The 21,435-nt window shown below is 37.9% G+C and overlaps 1 protein-coding gene across 5 annotated transcripts in view; it reads right to left on the reverse strand.

Annotated features, from left to right (window-relative positions):
* FIG4 (FIG4 phosphoinositide 5-phosphatase) overlaps positions 1 to 21,435 on the reverse strand; it is a 134,124-nt gene that overhangs the window by 98,705 nt on the left and 13,984 nt on the right. For 4 of the 5 annotated variants that reach the window (XM_047101313.1, XM_047101315.1, XM_047101314.1 and 1 more), the window contains exons 2-5: positions 16,310 to 16,408; positions 14,704 to 14,827; positions 6,305 to 6,461; positions 2,108 to 2,158 (exon numbers count right to left, since the gene is read on the reverse strand). In XM_047101313.1, coding sequence (XP_046957269.1) covers positions 2,108 to 2,158; positions 6,305 to 6,461; positions 14,704 to 14,827; positions 16,310 to 16,408 — 431 coding nt within the window. Of the gene's footprint in view, positions 1 to 2,107; positions 2,159 to 6,304; positions 6,462 to 7,519; positions 7,602 to 14,703; positions 14,828 to 16,309; positions 16,409 to 21,435 lie in introns of those variants that run through there. The other variant, XM_047101316.1, reaches the window with a different exon arrangement.

The following is a 21,435-nucleotide window of genomic DNA, read 5'->3' on the forward strand; positions in this document are numbered from 1 at the left end:
AAAAGGATATGGTGCACGTACACACACAGATATCATTCAACCATAAAAATAAGAGACAGAGATCCTGCTATTTGCAACAACATAGATGGAACTTGAGGGCAGTATACTAAATGAAATAAGTCTGATTATTTCCATATGTTCTCACTTCTATGCAGAATCTAAAAAAGCCAAATAAGCTGTGTACTGGTCACACGGTACAAACTCCCAGCTATAAGACAAAAAAGATCTGGGCATCTAATGCATAGCATGGCAACTGTAATTAACAGTAATGAATTACAACCTAAAATTTGTTAAGAGCACATCTGGAATGTTTTCAACACACACACACACACACACACACACACACACACACCCTCATAATTATGTGAGGGGATGGAGGTGTTGACTAACCTTATTGTGGTAATTATGTCATACTATTTATGTGTATCTAAACATCACGTTGTACACCTTAAACTTATAGATGATATATGTCAGTAATACCTCAATACGTGCAGGGGTGGGGGGGGAGGGATGTTGATTTTCGACTTTTAAAAATCGATTTTTTCCTAGTTAGAGTAACTGCTTTATTCCAGCCGAATCTTAAGAATGTAGTATATGCTTTTTGAAGCTTACTTATCAGACACAAAAACCTCAACCAACATATTTTACTTATGGGATGACTTGGCCAGAGAGCTCAGTGTCAGGATACAAACGAAGTTGAAATCATGGAGCAGAGGACCATTTCTAACAGCACCACCAAGTTGCAGTGATAACTTGCAGATGCTATAAACATAAAATTAAGCAACAAAGACAGAGAAGCAGATGACTGAGATAAACACAATGGAAATATACATTCAATAAACATCTGAGGAAGTGAAAGTTTTTTCTTTAGGAGCCCTTCAATATATACTACTGTTAAAATAATGAACTCCCTTCAGTTTTATGAAGACATAACCCATTCTATATAGTAAGCACGTTTTTCTTTATTTCATAGGTAAACAAGTGGTTAACTGTATAAACAATTTAAAGGGGCGCTGGGGTAGCTCAGTTAAGCATCCGACTCTTGATCTCAGCTCAGGTCATGATCTCACGGTTTGTGAGATCCAGCCCCACATGGGCTCTGTGCTGACAGCACTGAGCCTGCTTGAGATTCTCTCTCTCCCTCTCTCTCTGCCCCTCCCCTGGCTCACACTTACATGTGCTCTCTTTCTCAAAATAAATAAATAAACAAAAAAAGTGGCTAATGTTAAAAAAAATTTTTTTAATAAATTTAAAATAATGCATCAGTGCATGGCATCAGGAGTTACAACACTCTAGGCCCTCATTTAGTCCTTAGCACTCATGTCCTTTTTGGTGCATGCTATTTTGTGTTCTACCTTTTTAGTTTGGATATTACAGCTGAAAGAATTTTCCACTTAGCACAATAACTCTGTATCTCCTAGGCCTACATATTGGCCACATCAGTGGTGGTATAATACTCTATCACAATGCTCTGTTAAAATTTACTTGCCTCTCATTCAACTATTGGTATTTGGGTTGTCCCTGCATTGGCTGGCTTGCTCTCTTGGGGCTATCATAAACAGAGAAGCTATAAGTATCCCTTTATAAACAGGAATTAATATTTTCTCTCCTAATTTATTTTCTTAGGATATATTTTCACAAATACTTAATGCTACATTCCTCTTCAGGAAAACTATTAATTTACAATGCCATTAGCCGTATCTTGGTATTGCAATAGTTCTTCCTATCCTGAATTTGTTTTAATTTTGCTAGATGGTTAACTAAACATTGAACTGTGAAATGGTTACAACTCTGTATTAGAAACTGAATGCAAATTTCATTTTGTAATTAAAAATTACAAAATAAGAATATTTCATTAAAATTCCACCTAAAACAAAGAGGATGTTTATAGTGAGAACAGTTGCCCTTTAATTTGCCCATTCAATATTCAATTATAAGATTTTTAAAGGGAAGAAATACCTGTACCTTTATGTTTTTAGATGAAATAATCTGGCCAATAAAAAAAATAAAGGAAGTACTATTGTGTCCTCTGATTTTGTTTTTACTTCCTGGAAAATAATATAAACATTTAAGTGACTAACAAGAGAAAAACTAAGTTTAGACTTACCTAAAGTAAAAATTGCTAGATAGGTCCACATTTTGAAAGATTCGTAGATACCTAAAAAGAAAAGCATATTACATTCACATAATACTATTATTTTGCATAGCTTAATTATACTCACATATACATTTATATCTGTGAATACTCTCATTACAACTGAGGAATTCAGGGGCCACCTGGCTGGCTCAGTTGGTAGAGCATGCAACTCTTGATCTCGGGACTGTGAGTTCAAGTCCCATGATGGGTGCAGAGATTACTTAAAAATAAAATATTTTTTAAAAACCCTGGGGAATTCAATCCATAGCTGCAGTAGGGATTTCATCTGAAGCAATTTCTAAGTCTGTTGATTGTCCCTTCAGAGACCCTTAACTTTATAGTTTGACCACTTCCTCATCCCTGATTGTGCCAGAGAGGGAGAGTCATGTACTGAGATGTGGGGCACTTAGACTCAGGGCAAGACAGAAGTAAATACTGTTCTTGTTTTTACAATTATGTGCTTTGCAAATGCTTTGAGGTTGGAAAGAGGAGAGTAATGAAAACAAGCAAAAATGTTCGTGGGTCACCATGATTTTAAGTTGTAAAGTTTTTCAACTGCAAAAACAAAACAAAACAAAAAAAACAACAAAAAAACCCCAAACGTACAGAATAAAGTATCTGCATATCTATCCCTCAGGATTAATACATGTTAACATTTTTTCAAATTCTTTCAACTTTTTAAAGACTTTTGATCACAAACGGGTACTGAGTTTGTTAAGCATATTTTCTACAAATATTAAGATGATCATAGGTTTCCCCAAAATATTTTAATGTAGTAAAGTGCTCCAGCAAAATTTTCTAGTGCTGATACAACCATGCATTGCAGGGATAACCTCTACTTCTCATTTTGTATAAAATGTTGAGTTGTACTGTATTTGTATTTCCTAATATTTTACCAAGTCTTTTTTTAAGTTTATTTATTTACTTTTTAGTAATCTCTGCACCCAATATGGGGCTCAAACTCATGACTCAAAGATCAAGACTTGCATGCTCTTCCAACTGAGCCAGCCAGGCACACCACCAAATCTTTTAACTTAAGTGACTTATTGCATTAGATAGTTTTATAAATACATTACAAGTTTTAACTATCTAGTAATACTACTTCAGCCTACCTATAACAAACTATTAATATAATTGTATCTTACTCTGGATAATGTCCACTGCTACACAGTATTAATCCTACAGTAATTTCACTATTTTAATAAATAATTTTAATTTTTTAATTATTTTTAAAATTTATTTATTTTTGAGAGAGACAGAGTGTGAGCTGGGGAGGGGCAGAGAGAGAGAGAGAGAGAGAGAGACAGAATCCGAAGCAGGCTCCAGGCTCTGAGCTGCCAGCACAGAGCTTAACGCGGGGCTTGAATTCACAAACTGCTAGATCATGCCCTGAGCCAAAGTCAGACACTTAACCGACTGAGCCACCCAGGTGCCCCAGTAATTTCACTCTTTAAAGACAGTCAAATCACTATATAGAACAACATAATTTGTTTTACCATTCCTGGCTAAAGAATCATAAAGATGAGGTTTATAAGTAATAACCTCTTCAACTTTTTCTCACCCCTTAGATTCACATGTGCTGGTCTGATTCACTTTTTAAAAAAAAAACTATTACTGAAGTATAGTTGACAAAAATGTTATATTGGTTTCAGGTGTACAACATGGTGATTTGACAATTCTGTACATTACTCAATGTTCACTATGGTAAGTGTATTTACCATCTGTCATGATACAACATTATTACAATATTATTGACTATATTCCCCATGCTGTACTTTTCATCTTCATGACTTATTTATAACTGGAAGCTTGTACTTCTTAATCCCCTTCACCTATTTCACCCATCCTCCCACCTCTGCTCCTATGGCAACCACCAATTTGTTCTCTGTATTCATGAGTCTGTTTCTGGTTTTGGTTTGTTATTTGTATTGTTTTTCAGATTCCACATATAAATGAGATCACATGGCATTTATCTTTCTCTGTCTGACTTATTTTACTTAGCGTAACACCTTCTAGGTCTACCCATGTTGTCACGAATCACAAGAGCTCATTCTCTTTATGGCTGAGTAATATTCCATGGTGTGTGTGTGTGTGTGTGTGTGTGTACACACATATGCACCACATCTTATTTATCCATTCATCTATGGATGGATACTTGAGTTGCTTCCACATCTTGGCTACTGTAGATAATGTTGCAATAAACATAGGGTTGCATGTATCTTTTTGAGTCAGTGTTTTTGTTTTCTTTTGGGAGTACCTAATTTACTTTCAATCAACATACTATGTCTTCCTGTAAGATATGCAGGATATAATTTTTTTCAGTTAGTATAAGACAAAGGACTACTTTGTTAAATTCTTATTTAATCTGAATAAGTAAATAATCTGAAACCAATTATTTTTTGACAACTCCATTTTCATATATCATCAAAGACAGAATCATGAGAGTCCAAAATCCACTAAGAGGTTCTTAAGCAAGAGAGCCACACCACCTTTAAAATTTGGCTCATGTATCTAGAACAACACTATAAAAGTATAGAGTGTAACTAAAATTTAAACTTAAAAACAAATAAGCATGCCTAACTTTGTTCCATTTTAACCTTTATTATGTTCATAATAAATAAATTTATGTATTAAGATAAATCAATTCTATTCTTTTCTCTATCAACTTATTAATAGCCTTTTCCCACATTCCCAAGGCTCCCAAGGCTCTAATTTCCCTCCAAAACTTTTTAAAGATTTCAAATCTACAGAAATATTGGAAGGAAAAATAGTACAATAAATCCCATTATGTCCTTCGTTTGAATTCACTGTTAGATCTCTCTCCTTAAACACACACATGCACATCCCCTCTTTTTAAATACACAAGTATGTTTTATTTTCCTAAAGCATTTTCAGTAAGTAGCAGGCATGATGACACTTCACTCCTAAATATTTTAGTATATATCTATTATGAACAAAGATAATCTCCTAAAAAAGAATATCATGGGGCGCCTGGGTGGCTCAGTCGGTTAAGCGGCCGACTTCGGCTCAGGTCATGATCTCGCGGTCTGTGAGTTCGAGCCCCGCGTCGGGCTCTGTGCTGACAGCTCAGAGCCTGGAGCCTGTTTCAGATTCTGTGTCTCCCTCTCTCTGACCCTCCCCCGTTCATATTCTGTCTCTCTCTGTCTCAAAAATAAATAAACATTAAAAAAATTGAAAAAAAAAAAGAATATCATTTTTACACTTAAAATTTAATATTGATTCAGTACCTCCTAGTATATAATCCATGTACAAACTGTGCACATGAAGTTCTTTGCAGCTCTATGTGTAAATGCACACACCTGTGTACGCACACATATGTTTTAATCCAGGATCCAACAGATATTCATGTGCTGCATTTGGTTGTCATGCCTGTTCTAAAATCTAGAACAGTCCTCTGGCTTTTTTGGTCTTTGATGACACTGTCATCTTTAAAGAGTTCAGGCCAGTTGTCTTACAGAATGTCCCACAAGATGGGTTTGTCTGATTATTTCCTCATGCTCAGATTCAAGTTAAATATTGCCAGAGGGGAGGGGGTTGGATTGGAGGATGGGTGAAATAGGTGAAGAGGATTAAGGGGTATAAACTCCCAGTTGTAAAAGAAATCACAGGGATGAAAAGTACAGCACAGGGAATATAGTTAATAACACTGTAACAATGTCATATGGCAACAGACAGGAACCACACTCATCATGGTGAGCACAGCATAAAAAAACAAATACATATATATTTTTAGCAAGAAAACTATGCAGGTAATCGGTGTCCTTCCCATTGCTTCACACCGAGAGGCAGATAATGTCAGTTTTGTCACATGATGCTAAGTTTGAACATTTGGGTTAAGTATGTTTGCCATTCTTTTTTTTTTCTTTGTAAATAAAAAGATTCATGGAGTAGATGTTGAGACTGAGTGAATATTCTTCCCTCAATAACATTTCACCTAATGCCTTTAGTAGCTGTTGTTGATCCTCACCTGAATCAACTGTTGTGACAGAGGTTAACAATAGACCTTGGACAAAACTTCAGAATTCTGAGCTAGTATTTTGCATCTTTAACATAATACCTATAATATTTTGACTGTACTTTGTTTCCTAGTTGGTCTACCACATTTAAAAACAACAACAACAAACAGTAGTTACCACTGCTACATACCGGGCTTCATCAGGATGAGTAATTCGTACAGAATCGTTGGGTATATAGATCATATTTGTATCTTCAACCTTATATATTGCATGACCTCCAATATCTGCCATCTTCCTCCTTTTAGTTATTAACACAATATAATAGCCTTCTAGAAACCTCACAAAACCTATGCAACAAAAAGAAAGATAAAGTTTCCTACACTTAGTAATGCTTTTAGATATATATTTAACATTTATTTATTTTTGAGACAGAGAGAGGCAGAGCATGAATGGGGGAGGGTTAGAGAGAGGGAGACACAGAATCTGAAACAGGCTCCAGGCTCTGAGCTGTCAGCACAGAGCCCGACGCGGGGCTCGAACTCACGGACCGTGAGATCATGACCTGAGCTGAAGTCAGCTGCTTAACCGACTGAGCCACCCAGGCACCCTAGATATATATTTAAAAGGCAAAAGTTTTCTGACACATTTCCTACTTTATTTCTGATTCACAGCCATACACATTTTCAGTGGTATTATAATACCATACTGACATATATCTCACTTAAAAAATACTACTCTAAACCATTTTATCTTGGTCATTCTTTTATATTTAGTCTCATTCCAAATAGGATTGATGTGCTTTAAGCAAAAACATACATAAGATTAAGGGGAGTTGGTTATTTAATAGGTATAGAGTTTCATTTCACAAGATGAAAAGTCCTAGAGATCTGTTGCACAACAAGGTATATATAGTTAACATTATACTGTACACTTGAAAATGGCTAAGACTGTAACTTTTATGTCATATTTATAAACATATGCAAACTAAATCAATATATATACTAGTAAAAAGTACATAAAAGCAAACAGAAAACCAAGTAAGTTTTCAGAAACTTACAGTACTGTGCTAACATGTACCTGTGAATCTCGATGGGGGATAAAGATTAAGAACCTCATCCTCTTTTTTAAAAAGAAATTAACCAGGGCACCTGGGTGGCTCAGTCACTTGAGCATCCAACTTCAGCTCAGGTCATGATCTCACAGTTCATGAGTTCGAGCCCCTCATCAGGCTTGCTGCTGTCAGTGAAGAGCCCGCTTTGGATCGTCTGTCCCCCCTCTCTCTTTCCCCTCCCTGACCCCCACTCACAATCTTTCTCTCTGTCAAAAATGAATAAACATTTATTTTTTAAATAAACAAATAAAAATAAAAATAAATTAACCAAAGGATAAGTTCTGAGGAACATACTTTGGGACATGTTGCTCAAAAGGAAGAATAAACTTCATAGATTCTTGATTACTAGCAGCAAAACCCAAGTGGAGCCACCTTTAAAAAAAGAAATTTATATTAAGGGTACTGAGGTGATCCAAGGCACCAATGGGCAACAATATGATTGGGCCTTCAAAAAACACCTAGTGTCAAGATCTGAACATGTGCTCCATTCTTCTCTCTATATATAGACTAGCCTCCACAGACCAGCCCCCTCCACTTCTCTGGAAACGTGATGGGAAACACAGCTGCTAACAGCTCTAAGTTTTACACCCAAAAGCTTCACTGGAAAAAACAACTTTTTTTTATCAAGTTCAATTCCAGAATTCCTAGGAAAGGACGTGGACTGGCCCAACTTGGATTGGGTGCCCAGCCCTGGACCAATCAATGGTTGCCAAGGAAGAGAGTAACACCGCATTGGAAACCATTTATACAATAATGAGGTGACTTCAATGGGACAGGGAGAGGTGGAGCCAGATCCCCAAAAAAGTGGAGGGTTTCAGCAAACAATATATCCAGTAAATTGCATATCCTTCATGCAATCTTCCACAGGTATCACCTGTGATAGTTAAGCTTGAAAGTTGGAGCATTATAAAACTATATTTTATGTCAAATCATTGAAGTGCACATGTTGTACATGGGTGATTAAAGACCATATGTGTTATGTTTAGCAGCACTAAGTTCTTAGCAACACCCTACTTATTCTATAGTCTTGATTAAATTTTTTTTGGCTTCCAGAACCTTTGCTTTGGGAGTGAAAACTAACTCCCTTTGGGGGGAGGGGTAATTTCCAAAATGGCAAAATGAGGAGACCAGCAGACCCTCTCTCCAGTGAAACAAACAAAACTGGTAAAATTTATAAAAACAAAACAAAACTTTTAAAGTTTCTGGAAATTGTTCTAATGGCATATAACAAATGGAGAAATATTTATTCAAGAAAATCTACTAAACCTTGGTAAGAACAGCAAGTGTGTGACATCTGAACCATAACCTACTTCCCTTTCACACCTCTCTCCCAGTCTGGTGTGACTGGATATCAACTCTGGGCAGGTGTAACCAAGAGGACAGTGTTTTCCCTCTCTCCCTAGTTCTCAGTCTAAGGCCAAGGTTTCTGCTCAGAAGGTGCAGGCCACCAGAATGTCTCATCCCCTCCAGCTCTGTGTTATAGGAGCTCTATTCCCAGGTAAGCTCTGCTGAGATTGGGGAATTCCTTCTTCTCCCCAGCTCCTACTTGTAGAGAGTCTACCCCAGCACGACTGGTCAAGAATACTGGGTCCCCATTGCCCTCACCCCAGCTCACTGGTAGCAAGAGTCAGATACTAACATACAGCTGATTTCCTATCAGAAATGATGGAGGGCACAAGGCTGTAGGATAATATAATCAAAGTACTGAAAGAAAGAAAAAACTGTCAACCAAGAATCTTATAGCTAGCATAATTATCTTTCAAAACTTTCTCATGTGTACATGTGCATGTTCTCACACACACCTGCACTATCTCTCTGTCTCTCTCAAAGTGTTATATTCTGTAACGTCTGAGCTAGGATTTGATACTATGTATTTTTTGTTCTAGAATTGACAAATACCTAATGTCTGTTTCTTGTTATTCTCAGCTGACAAAAAAAGGAAACTAGGAATTGACTATATTAACATAAATGAGCTAAAATATACAAGAGAAAAAGCTACTGAGGAAAAAACACCATTAAAAGAGTGAAGAATACTTATATTTTAGAGATCCACAAAGTGCTTCTAAAAAAAATGTTCATTTACTCCTTTCTTTGCCTTAGAGACTGGCAAAAAATTCCCTGACTAAAGCTGAAGGACACAGGAACAGGGAGGAAAAGAGCTGATGACAATCTCATTAAAAGCGAGTAACAAAGAAGCTATCCTTTTACAAGGATAAAACTCATAAAAGTAAAGCCCTTGGAAACAGCAAAAAAACACTCAAGGGTTTAAATAACAAGTATTTCCAAAATGAATGAGTTTTCCTTTTATTCTTGCTTATATATTTACTTTTTATTTTAAAAAAATCTCTAATATTCTCAATCTATACTCCAACTGAATTTTAATTTTATGTTTTTTAGCTCAAGACAATTTATACCATTCTACCTTTCTCTTCATAATCTGAATACAGGGAAGTAAATATATTGCACAAAAGAGACTTCTACCAGCACAAATGTCTTCGGTTTATTATAAATGAAATTCTTTCCTTCTTCCTTTTTACTACCAACTGGAAATGTCACTCTCATTTTTAAAAAGTTCCTATCAAATACAGCCAACAATTAAAAGACTTCAGAAAGGCACAGACATCTGCCAGGAGTTAGCCTATTCACCACTTTAACACACCAAAATCAGAACAAGTTTTTTCATCTTCATTCTGTGTACTTATGACCCCAGACCAATTTCACTGAGCACTTCTCAGAAGCCATGATGACAGTCATCTTGCAAAAGTGATTTCTCTCTCTCCCCATAGAGAAGGCATTTTCATTTGAAATGGACACCGAGCAAAGTATACAGAAAAGGACAGTATAAAAGGATGCAGTGGGAGTTCTGGTGGCTGGAGAGGACCCCACCAGCCCACCAACAGAGAAGAATGCAGTACCCACTTCAGGGGTCACCACCATGCCAGCCAGTCATTATCTTAAAAGCCTTTAGGGAGAACAGCACTCTGGCAGAGAAGCATGAAAAACCTCCATAAGGTACATAGGATCTAGGCACAACGGAGCCCTCTAGAACCAGTGACTCTCTAACACCAAATCTACTGGTCCCTTACTGGTCTGAGGCTCACACTATGTTGCTGTTATCTTCATTATTATCATGGATCTGCAATCCATTTCTTTTTTTTTTTTAATTTTTTAATTTAATCAAATGCATTTTTGAGAGAGAGAGAGAGAGAGAGAGAGAGAGAGAGAGGAGGGCAGAAAGAGAGGGACACACAGAAACTGAACCAGGCTCCGGACTCTGAGCTGTCAGCATGGCTCGCGCCCACAAACTGTGAGATCAGGACCTGAGCCCAAGTCACCCTAAAATCCATTTCTAAGTGTGTTGCTTTAAATAACAACTGTGTCTTAGTCTACAATGATACTTATTCTACTACTCCCCTTCAATATGCTAGAAACTTAGAACAGTATCCTCTGACAGGCAGAAAAAGGACATTGACCTGAAGCTATGTAGCAAAAGGGGCTGGGATGTCACAGAGCTAAGCCTAGTAAAGACTATAGGTAACTAGCCACCAACTTCATCCATGTGCCCCAAGATCAAATAAAACAACTTTGGGAGGAATGCTCTCAAATGGGAGTGATCCCATTCAGTGGTTGCCCAAACCTCCTGCCGGCTATCAAATAACAATGGAGTGGGTCAGAAATGTATAAGGTAGACATATGACTAGATCGACTCATATCTAGGGACCAGCGACGATCCATGAGCTTTTCGTGAGTACCACGCCCATGAAAAGACAAGAACACAAGTGGAAAAAGTAAGGATTTAGAAACTTTAGAGCAATTTGAGATTGCTACAACATCCAAGTGCATCATCAATGAACTTGCCTTGAATAGGGCATAGACTAGTTTGGGTCTTACTGAACTTGTGTGATAAGTCACATGTGCTCCAAGCTGTAGACTAGTTATGCACAGTAGGATCATGTGTTGGTCTCTGACATTTCTATAGAAACAATCTGGTCCATTACTGCAGACAACTGAGAATCACTACTCTAGATTCTTTTTTTTTTTTTATTTTTATTTTTTTTTAAATTTTTTTTTTTTTTTCAACGTTTATTTATTTTTGGGACAGAGAGAGACAGAGCATGAACGGGGGAGGGGCAGAGAGAGAGAGGGAGACACAGAACCGGAAACAGGCTCCAGGCTCTGAGCCATCAGCCCAGAGCCCGACGCGGGGCTCGAACTCACGGGCCGCGAGATCGTGACCTGGCTGAAGTCGGACGCTTAACCGACTGCGCCACCCAGGCGCCCCACACTGCTCTAGATTCTTATAGATGATGAACTAAATTAACCGTGATAACAGTCTAAAAACATTCCAGCAAAATACTATTCACAAATTACACATGCTGAAAAAGTTAACTAAGAAAATATTTTGGTCACAGAACAGAAGAAAACCATGCTAGTCACTTCTCATATGTATTATTTTGACAACCAGACTATATATTTTTCAAAGATAGGCACTTTGCGTTTCACTGTTTCCCTCACGGTTTCTAAGACAGGACTTACGAGACAAATCATAGATTTCCATTAACTCTCTATTTACTCTTTCAGTGATCCTAAGCTTCACTGACATGGTCGAACAAGAATACATAAAATATATTTCCATAAAACCAATACATCTTTACTTAGTACATTATTGTGTCACTTTACTGGTAGGTCAGTCTGTCAGTGACTTCATTATCCAAGGATAGTCTCAATCGTAAGAGGTCTCTAACCGCAAGAGAAACAGCTACCGCAACACCTACGGATGTCACCTCTATGAGAGACAAGAAGACACCTTCAGCCTTCACCCAAAGTTTCCTAATACTTGTGTATAAAATAAATTATCTGGTTACAAACCTGGTTATCAATTGATAAAAATCAAGCTCTGGTTTTATAAGTGTAGTTATCGATAGATAACTCATTTTAAAACGAGGCAAGGAAAAATATAAATAAATAAAATAAAACGAGGCAAGGAATACTGCTAAAAGCAAATATGCCAAGAACAATGAAGGATGACTAAAGAACCATAAAAACAAAACAGTATAACAGTCTAGAGACCATTTAATGTAAAGGCAAGCTGCCCAATTCAACTCCAGAATACCCAAGGGTAGCTATTTTTAAACAGTTCAATAACTGATCTTCACTTCGTTACTCTTAATCATCAAGGAAGGTTCAATTTTGGATAATAAACCCTGGCTAATGAGGCATTCAACATTACATTCACCTGAGGAAATTTCCGTTTTAAAAAAGTATAAGTATCAGCATTGAAAGGAATAAGTTTAACCTATTAAGTAACTAATACTGAAATTAAAACCTACTATATTTAAGACACATTGTATTTCCAGGGTTTTTTTTTTTTTTTTTTTTGCCTTTAATTTAAAATATACATGGGGCACCTGGGTGGCTCAGTCGTTAAGCAACCGGCTTTGGCTCAGGTCGTAATCTCATGGTTCATGAGTTCAAGCACCGCATAGGACTCTGTGCTGACAGCTCTGAGCCTGGAGCCTGCTTGGGATTCTGTGTGTGTCTGTCTCTCTTTCTCTCTGCCCCATCCTTGCTTGCACTTTGTCTCTCCTCTGTCTCTCAAAAATGAATAAATGTCAAAAAAAATTTTTTTAAATAAAAAAATAAAAATAAAATAAAATAAAATATATGCAACACTGGGGCACCTGGGTGGGTTAAGTGTCAGTTAAATGTCCAACTCTTGATTTCAGCTCAAATCATGATATCACAGTTCATGAGGTCAAGCCCCACATCAGGCTCTGCACTGACAGTGTGGAGACTGATCGGGATTCTCTGTCTCTGCCCCATCCCACTTGCTCTCTCTCTGAAAATAAATTAATTAATTAAAAAAAATATATGTGACACTTAAAGTAGAATTTAACACTTACGGCATTCATGGAATTTAATTAAACACATGAACTCACTTGACATACACAGACGTGCAAACATCCATAAACATTTAACTGTTAAACATGTAACTTCAACATACTTGTCAAGACTGAGCAGAAGGTGTAAAATAGGGGCCAGTCCAAAGAAGAAACCAAACACACCTACCACTCTTGACCTTCCCTGACAGCCACTTAGACACAAAATGGACCTGAAGGGATTACATATGAAGAGCTATGAGAGCACATGGAGAAAAACTTCAAATATGGCAGAATATAATCAAAGTTTCAACAAATAGTGTCCCAAAATAGAAAGTGCTAATCAGAAAAACATAAGCAATTGAAACTACACAGCACAGTTAAGTCCATATTAATTTTGTTAACATCTACAGATATTAATCACTCAGTTAACATTGCATACAGTCCAGTTGGTTTAAACAGCACAAAAATAAAGTTGTTAAATGTTTAAAAAAAAATGCAGACTCAAAATAAGGCACTGCCATCAGAGAAGCAATCCCATACAATTGTCCTCTGCCTGGCTTCCAAGGTCCCATGCAGTCTGGCCTCACCCAACTACGTGCCAACATTCCAGGACCCAGGGACATCTTCAAGCCTGTGCCCCTGCCATCGTCCCTACTGGGGTTCTTTCCCCCTCTTCCCCACATCCATCCAAATCTTGTTCCTCCTTCAAGGTCCAGCTGGAGTCTCATTTTCCCCAGGAAATCTTTCCTGGCCATTCCTGGTCCAAGTCATCTACCTCTTACATAATCTCCACCCCCATGTAACTTTTCACTACACAGCTTGGCTCTTAACCACAATAGTGGACTTGTCTTGCATGTATTAGATTTTGTCCCTCATCCTAGTGTAGTCAGCCTAAGACTCCCAGAGACAAATCCATAGTACGTCAAAGACAGGTGTACTGACTCATTGCAATAAGGGATGATGTACACATCAGAACTGTGGGGCATCTCACTACTGTCCCAAAGCTAGACAGCAGAATCCATAAAAGCCAAAAGTATATCTACATTTGTTTGTGAATAAATGAAGTAAAGGGGTTATGACTGAATTTGGGGGAAGGATGCAGGCTCTGTGCTGACAGCAAGCCTGATGCGGGGCTTGAACTCATGAACCATGAGATCATGACCTGAGCCAAAGTCAGTCACTCAACCGACTGAGCCACCGAGGTGCCCCAGAAATCCCTGTGAATTTAAACCAGTTTTACCAGTATCTGTTTTTCCAGCTGATGAATGGCAGGGCAGATGTTTATAGTCCAAGCTAATTTTTTTCTTTTCTTTTCTTTTTTTTTTTTTTTTTTTTTACTTTTTCATTCCTCAACATGCCCGACAACAGACTTCTTAAAGGCTCAAACCATTTCTATATTTATGCTTATCCTATATGAAATTGAACAGCACTTGGCAGATACTATAGGCTATTTGATATCTGACTGATGGATAATGAAATTGAAACAACCAAAGCCACAGATTATGGGTTATAATTACATAACTACATAAAACTATCTTTTAGTAGTCTACGTAGAGGAAAAAAAAAAAAGTAGTAAGAAGGAGATACATTTCTTACCTACAACACCAAAAGCTGAAACAGCTCGAAATAACCCAGAGGATCCTTTCTGTCCCATCTTTGTTCTATTTCCTAGATCCAAGCGGCCAAGAAGTTCTCTCACTTCTTGCTGAGTATATACATGCTAAAAATAAACAAATTCAATCTGTAAGATTGTACTTATTCTTTAGATGATGTATTGCCTATAAGAATCACTAGCTATTTCATAGAGAAGCATATAATAGTGCACAACTAAGCTATAATTTTTAAAAGCCAACAAATTCTTTAATATTAGCAATTACAGGTAGTTATTGGATCACATGCTGCTTTACCAAAAACTTGTGTCAAAACCTTATCTTCTAAACCATACACTTAAAGGCTACACAAGACAAATTTCAAGAAATCTATGAACGCCTCAAGACTGTGTGCAAAGGTTTAATTGCACAAATATACTTTTATTTTTATAAGGCCCATAGCTTTTCTTAGATTCTCAAAGGAATCCCTGATCAACCACTTCTATCTCCAAGTAAAACCAAGAATGGATACAGTATATTAATAAAAACTCCCAGAATAGGAGAGTGAAGAACAACCATATCCACGAATGCAGGAAATCACAATATACAATCTATCTAAAATTATTATAACACAGAAAATAGATTTACAAAGAACTTAGTGAAAATGGGTTCCAAACTGTAGCTACCAACATATTTGAGAAACCGGCAATCTACATGGATTCAAAATGTTCACAGACAGAACATCAATACAAAGGGAGTTAGGTTCTTTCATTTGAAAGAGTTACAATGAACTGTTCAATATCACCACACTGTATTTCACTTTTGACTAACAGTCTCACGTTTTTGTGCCACCTGAATGAAGTCTGTATTCCTGCTCTAGATAATATAACATCTGGAAAAGAACAGCTTAACATTTCTCTCATGCATCAGAACATCACCTAGAGGTGATTTTTAATAGAATAAAAGTCTGCAGCCCAGACTTAATATGAAGTAGCTTCATATCAAAGCATAGTAATAAATAATCTCTTCGGTAGATGCAATATTAAGAGTTACATTAAATCCTTAAAATGTCACTTCTAAAAGAAAATATACTCATTATCTTATCCAAAGAGTTTGCTTGGTGAAACAAATCAAAATGTATCAAAGCGCAATTCCAGCATACTTTTTTTTTTTTTTAATTTTTTTTTCTTAACGTTTATTTATTTTTGAGACAGAGAGAGACAGAGTATGAATGGGGGAGGGTCAGAGAGAGAGGGAGACACAGAATCCGAAACAGGCTCCAGGCTCTGAGCTGTCAGCACAGAGCCCGACGCGGGGCTCGAACTCACGGACCACACGGACCGCGAGATCATGACCTGAGCCGAAGTCGGACGCTTAACCGACTGAGCCACCCAGGCGCCCCTCCAGCATACTTTTTAACACCAGTAATTTCTAGAAACCAGATTAGAGATTTAAATTCCAGCCAACCATAAGAAATAATTGTAATTTTCAGATGCCTGATTTAAAAAGGAAAAAAATATGTATACATCACTAAGAGCTGTGAGGCTCTTTCATATCCTTTAAACAACAGGTACAAAAGTTTCTGTTTGTATTCAGGATTGCAAGATACTTACCCTATCATCAATTATGACCAAATCTTTCGGTTCTGTTCTATCAATCTTCAAAACACGATATTTTGTTTCTGCATGATTGCTCCCAACTAGAAAGTATCTCTATAAATGACAAAGAAATGCCATTAGTTTTTGAATGTGCTTTGCCTTATACACATTTTATAACTACTTTGGTTTTTGAAATTAAATACTGTAATAACGTCAGGTTACTTTAGAAAAGAAATATTTCTATTAAATATAACTGGCAGATTCTAAAAGTTCAATTTTAAAATTGAAATATTCTTAGTGATGTCATGATAAACATTAGTCTGGTATCTTAAATGTATGTGGTAACCAGGTCAGATTAATTTAATCATATTATATAGAGATTAACCTAACTGATTTAGAGACTGATGTTTAAACTTTGCCAGGAAGAAGCAGCTCTATAGTAAGAATTAGAAAGCTCAACACACAATTAGTAATGTTTAGACAATTATAGCTATGAAAATATTGAAATTTTATCAAATAAATCTTTACAAATTTTCTGTACAACACTGAAAATGACTTTAATATAGAAACTATAAAAATCCCAAAGTCCTATAAAAGATTTCAAAGAGTGTAGTTTCCTAAATGGCTTTTTGAGGCTACAGGAGGAAATAATAAATATTCTTTTTTTTTCTGAAATACTTCTTTGGTGCATTATACCTAAACACTTTAGTCTTCTTAAATAAACATTCAGAATAAAATTAATTGATAATGTAAAAAAATAATCTTAAAGATAACAAAAATGCTTTTTTAAATTTTATTATTATTATTTATTTTTGAGAGAGAGAGACAGACACAGAGCACAAGTCGGGAAGGGGAGAGAGGAGGAGACACAGACCTGAAGCAGGCTCCAGGCACTGAGCTGTCAGCACAGGGCCTGACGCAGGGCTCGAACTCACAAACCATGAGATCATGACCTGAGTCGAAGCTGGATGCTCAACTAGCTGGGCCACCTGGGCACCCCTAATGAAAAATGCTTTTAAGAAAACTTAAACAAGGTGAGTAATTTTTAAGTTGAATTTAAGAAAGTAAAATGCATTAGGAAAAATATGACATTTAAAAATATCTTGCTCTACACTGCTAGGAATTTACCCAAGGGATACAGGAGTACTGATGCATAGGGGCACTTGTACCCCAATGTTCATAGCAGCACTTTCAACAATAGCCAAATTATGGAAAGAGCCTAAATGTCCATCAACTGATGAATGGATAAAGAAATTATGGTTTATATACACAATGGAATACTATGCATCAATGAGAAGGAATGAAATCTGGCCTTTTGTAGCAACGTGGATGGAACTGGAGAGTGTTATGCTAAGTGAAATAAGTCATACAGAGAAAGACAGATACCATATGTTTTCACTCTTATGTGGATCCTGAGAAACTTAACAGAAGACCATGGGGGAGGGAAGGGGGAAAAAAAAGTTACAGAGAGGGAAGGAGGCAAACCGTAAGAGACTCTTAAATACTGAGAACAAACTGAGGGTTGATGGGGGGGGGTGGGAGGGAGGGGAGGGTGGGTGATGGGCATTGAGGAGGGCACCTGTTGAGATGAGCACTGGGTGTTGTATGGAAACCAATTTGACAATAAATTTCATATTAAAAAAATCTTGCTCTAAAAATATCCTTTAAAAGTGGTGCCTTTTTCAACATAGCAAAAATCAAGGGAATACTGCTACGATCAACTGACATCTTACCATTTCATTGGTCAGTTAAGAAACAGACACACAAGGGTGCCTGGGTGGCTCAGTCGGTTGGGCGGCCGACTTCAGCTCAGGTCATGATCTCACAGTCCGTGAGTTCGAGCCCCGCGTCGGGCTCTATGCTGACAGCTCAGAGCCTGGAGCCTGTTTCAGATTCTGTGTCTCCCTCTCTCTGAACCTCCTCCATTCATGCTCTGTCTCTCTTTGTCTCAAAAATAAATAAATGTTAAAAAAAAATAAAAAAAAAGAAACAGATACACAAAACGACTAAATAACAAATAAGATCCTCTAGATTAATGGCCAAACTTAAGTATGAAGACCATGGGAGTTCAGAGCAGGAAAGACTAATGCAGGGTACTTATTACAGGTGCAGAAAATGTCAGAGGAGTCAGGACTTGAATTAAGCCTTAAAGGATGAGTAAGATTTTTTAAAGTAAGATTTTAGCGTGTATCAGAAGATGAGCACTTGGTTATACTGTTTTAACACTAGATTGGCAAAAATAGGTGGAGTTTTTATTATTAAATATAAATCCATTTATAAGGTTGGATCTAGACTTCCAGGCTATATAGAACAAAACTGTACGTTAAAATAGACTAGTTCTGGGGGCTCATGCCCCAGCCCCTGCACCATCCCTGCTGCTGCCAGACAGGAGGAAAGGGGGAGCATGGTACCTGTAATTATTAAACACGAATTCAATTAAAAGATGATTGGTTAGGGGCGCCTGGGTGGCCCAGTCGGTTAAGCGTCCAACTTCAGCCAGGTCACGATCTCGCGGTCCGTGAGTTCGAGCCCCGCGTGGGGCTCTGTGCAGACAGCTCAGAGCCTAGAGCCTGCTTCCGATTTTGTGTCTCCCTCTCTCTCTCTGCGCCTCCCCACTCATGCTCTGTCTCTGTCTCTCAAAAATGAATAAATGTTAAAAAAAAATTTTTTTAAAAGATGATTGGTTGCCCAATCTTAAGAGGAAAGCTAGCCAAAATATGGAATCCCTTAGCTCCTAGGAGAGGTACAGTCTGAATAACACTACCACTTATAATGAAGTAGAAATAGAGCAATTTTGATAAATATTAGTAAACTGACTTGAGACAGCCAGTGACCAGGACTTGATGTACTGGGGGAGCAGCCAGAAGGGCAGAGACAATGAGAGGGAGGAGATGGCAGGTGCTCAGCCTAGCCTCAGCTAATTCCTGTCTCTGAGACCCTACCCACCTCTGAGAGGAGGGGTGGATAACCAATCTGAAAAATTAACTTCAGAAGGATGGTTTGTAAACTCTACATGTTTGTTAACAGAAAAGGAAGATACCTTCTTGAGCACTTGAGAAAGTCCCCATGAGAGGAAATTCCAAGTGCAAAGACCTGAAAGGGGAAGAAGCTTGGTGCATTAGAGGAACAAGGTTGAGTGAGAAAATGCTCATAAATACCTAACATAGTAAAGAGTGTTCAACACAAGGCACTCAATGACAGTTCTTTTTCTCTCCTTTACTTTTTAAGATGTCAGTGAGTCCATGCCACTGCATTTAGAAAGAGATAGCATGTAGAAACAGACGGAAAAAAGAGAGTACTCCAGAAAAAGAAAATCACGTGCAGGACCAGAATGGAGCCAGAATGGGAGAATGCACAAGTCTATTAGTAATCGGTCTTTGTCCTCAGGAGAGTAGCACGCAAATTAACAACAGTGGACAGCGTGCCGTAAGAGAAGGGTGAACTGGATGATGGCAACATAAGAAGGGCACTTCAGTCATCTGGGGAGGGTCAGAGCAAGCGATCCAGAGGCTGGTGTCCTGATGCTGAATTTGGGCTTGAAGGACCTCACAAAAGGACTCCATGTACTGAGCCATGATAGGATGAGTGATACCTACCATCTCCACCTGAAACAATCCTTTCTCACCACCTGCCTCCTCCCAAAGCACTTTCCTTTGTATCTATAGCACTTACTGTTGAAGGCCTTATCTAAATTTGCTTTGGACATGTCTGCCCCTTCACCTAATTATAAGCACCTCAGGAGACTTGGGCTAACTCCCTGACCTCCGTGGTTGTTGTTTCTAGTCTGATAGCACAATCTGGTTCCACAGGCATTGAATAAATGCTAGGTGAAAAACCACCCCCTACCCCAGATGAATCATGTAATTTTCCGGGTAAGTTTCTACAAGGTTTATGCGAACCCGTCTTCTTTGGGTAAGTCATTCTCTCAGTAAAGAAGCACATCACAGCTTTAAGAGAGGTAAAATCCTTGCGTGAAATTCCTAGAATTTTAATAGATCCTAGGACATTTATAGAGTAACTGCAGTAGGACAATGATTTGGCAGTTTGTCATAAAAAGACAGTTGTAATTCCTGAGTGCTAGGAGGTATTATGCCTTGTTGGCCGATAGAGTACAAACATGGGAGGGCAGATCTGTACTTCTCATACCCAGGCTCTTCCAAAAACTCCATGAAGCAGAGGACCCAATAGCTAAAATCCCAGAATTTACAAACAGACCTGAAAGGGGAAAAAGAAACAGGAAGGAGTATAACTATCCACATTCTCTCTTCTAAAGTGGTCTAAGAAGCCTAAAAATATTTTGTGCAGAGAAAAGCGACCTCATGTGGAGCCAGTTAGGTGGGAGAGGAAACAACAGCTCTTGGTTGGCCTGCTGTGGACAGAACCACTTGCCTGTACTGCCCTCTGGTGGGCAGTTGCCTGTCCACTTTCACACATTTTTTTTTTTTTTTTAAATATAATTTACTGTCAAATTGGCTAACATACAATGTGTAAAGTGTGCTCTTGGTCTTGGGGGTAGATTCCCGTGGTTCATCACTTACATTCAACACCCAGTGCTCATCCCAGTAAGTGCCCTCCTCAATGCCCATCACCCGTTTTCTCCTCTCCCCACCCTCCCATCAACCCTGTTTGTTCTCTGTATTTGAGTCTCCTATGGTTTGCCTCCCTCCCTCTGTGTTTGTAACTGTTTTTTCCCCTTCCCCTATGGTCTTCTGTTAAGTTTCTCAAGATCCACATATGAGTGAAAACATATGTCTTTCTCTGACTGACTTATTTCACTTAGCAAATGACTACTGGATAAAGGGTTAGTTTACACCAATTTTTTAAGGAGAATAATCAATCCAATTACTTTTGTCTGGGCATGGTGGTGCCACTTACTGATGTGGGGACGGCTGCAGGGAAGCAGGTTTGAGGGGAAACCAAGAGTTCTGTTTACAACATGCCCAAAGAGATCAAATGGGAACTTCTGAGTCTGGAGCTCAGAGGAGAGATCTCAGTGTGTGTCAGCGGTACATACATGGCATTTAAAGTCACGTGACTGGATTAAGCCTCGTAGGAAGAATGAAGATAGAAACAGAGCACAAAAAAACTAGCCTGAAGCACTCTAAATAAAATTATTTTTAAAGGCCAGATATAAATAAGGA

The sequence above is a fragment of the Lynx rufus genome, unplaced genomic scaffold (genome assembly GCF_022079265.1).
Source record: "Lynx rufus isolate CCGP_SWC_20201006 ecotype Redwood Valley unplaced genomic scaffold, mLynRuf1.p SCAF_6, whole genome shotgun sequence".
Classification (NCBI taxonomy): domain Eukaryota; kingdom Metazoa; phylum Chordata; class Mammalia; order Carnivora; family Felidae; genus Lynx; species Lynx rufus.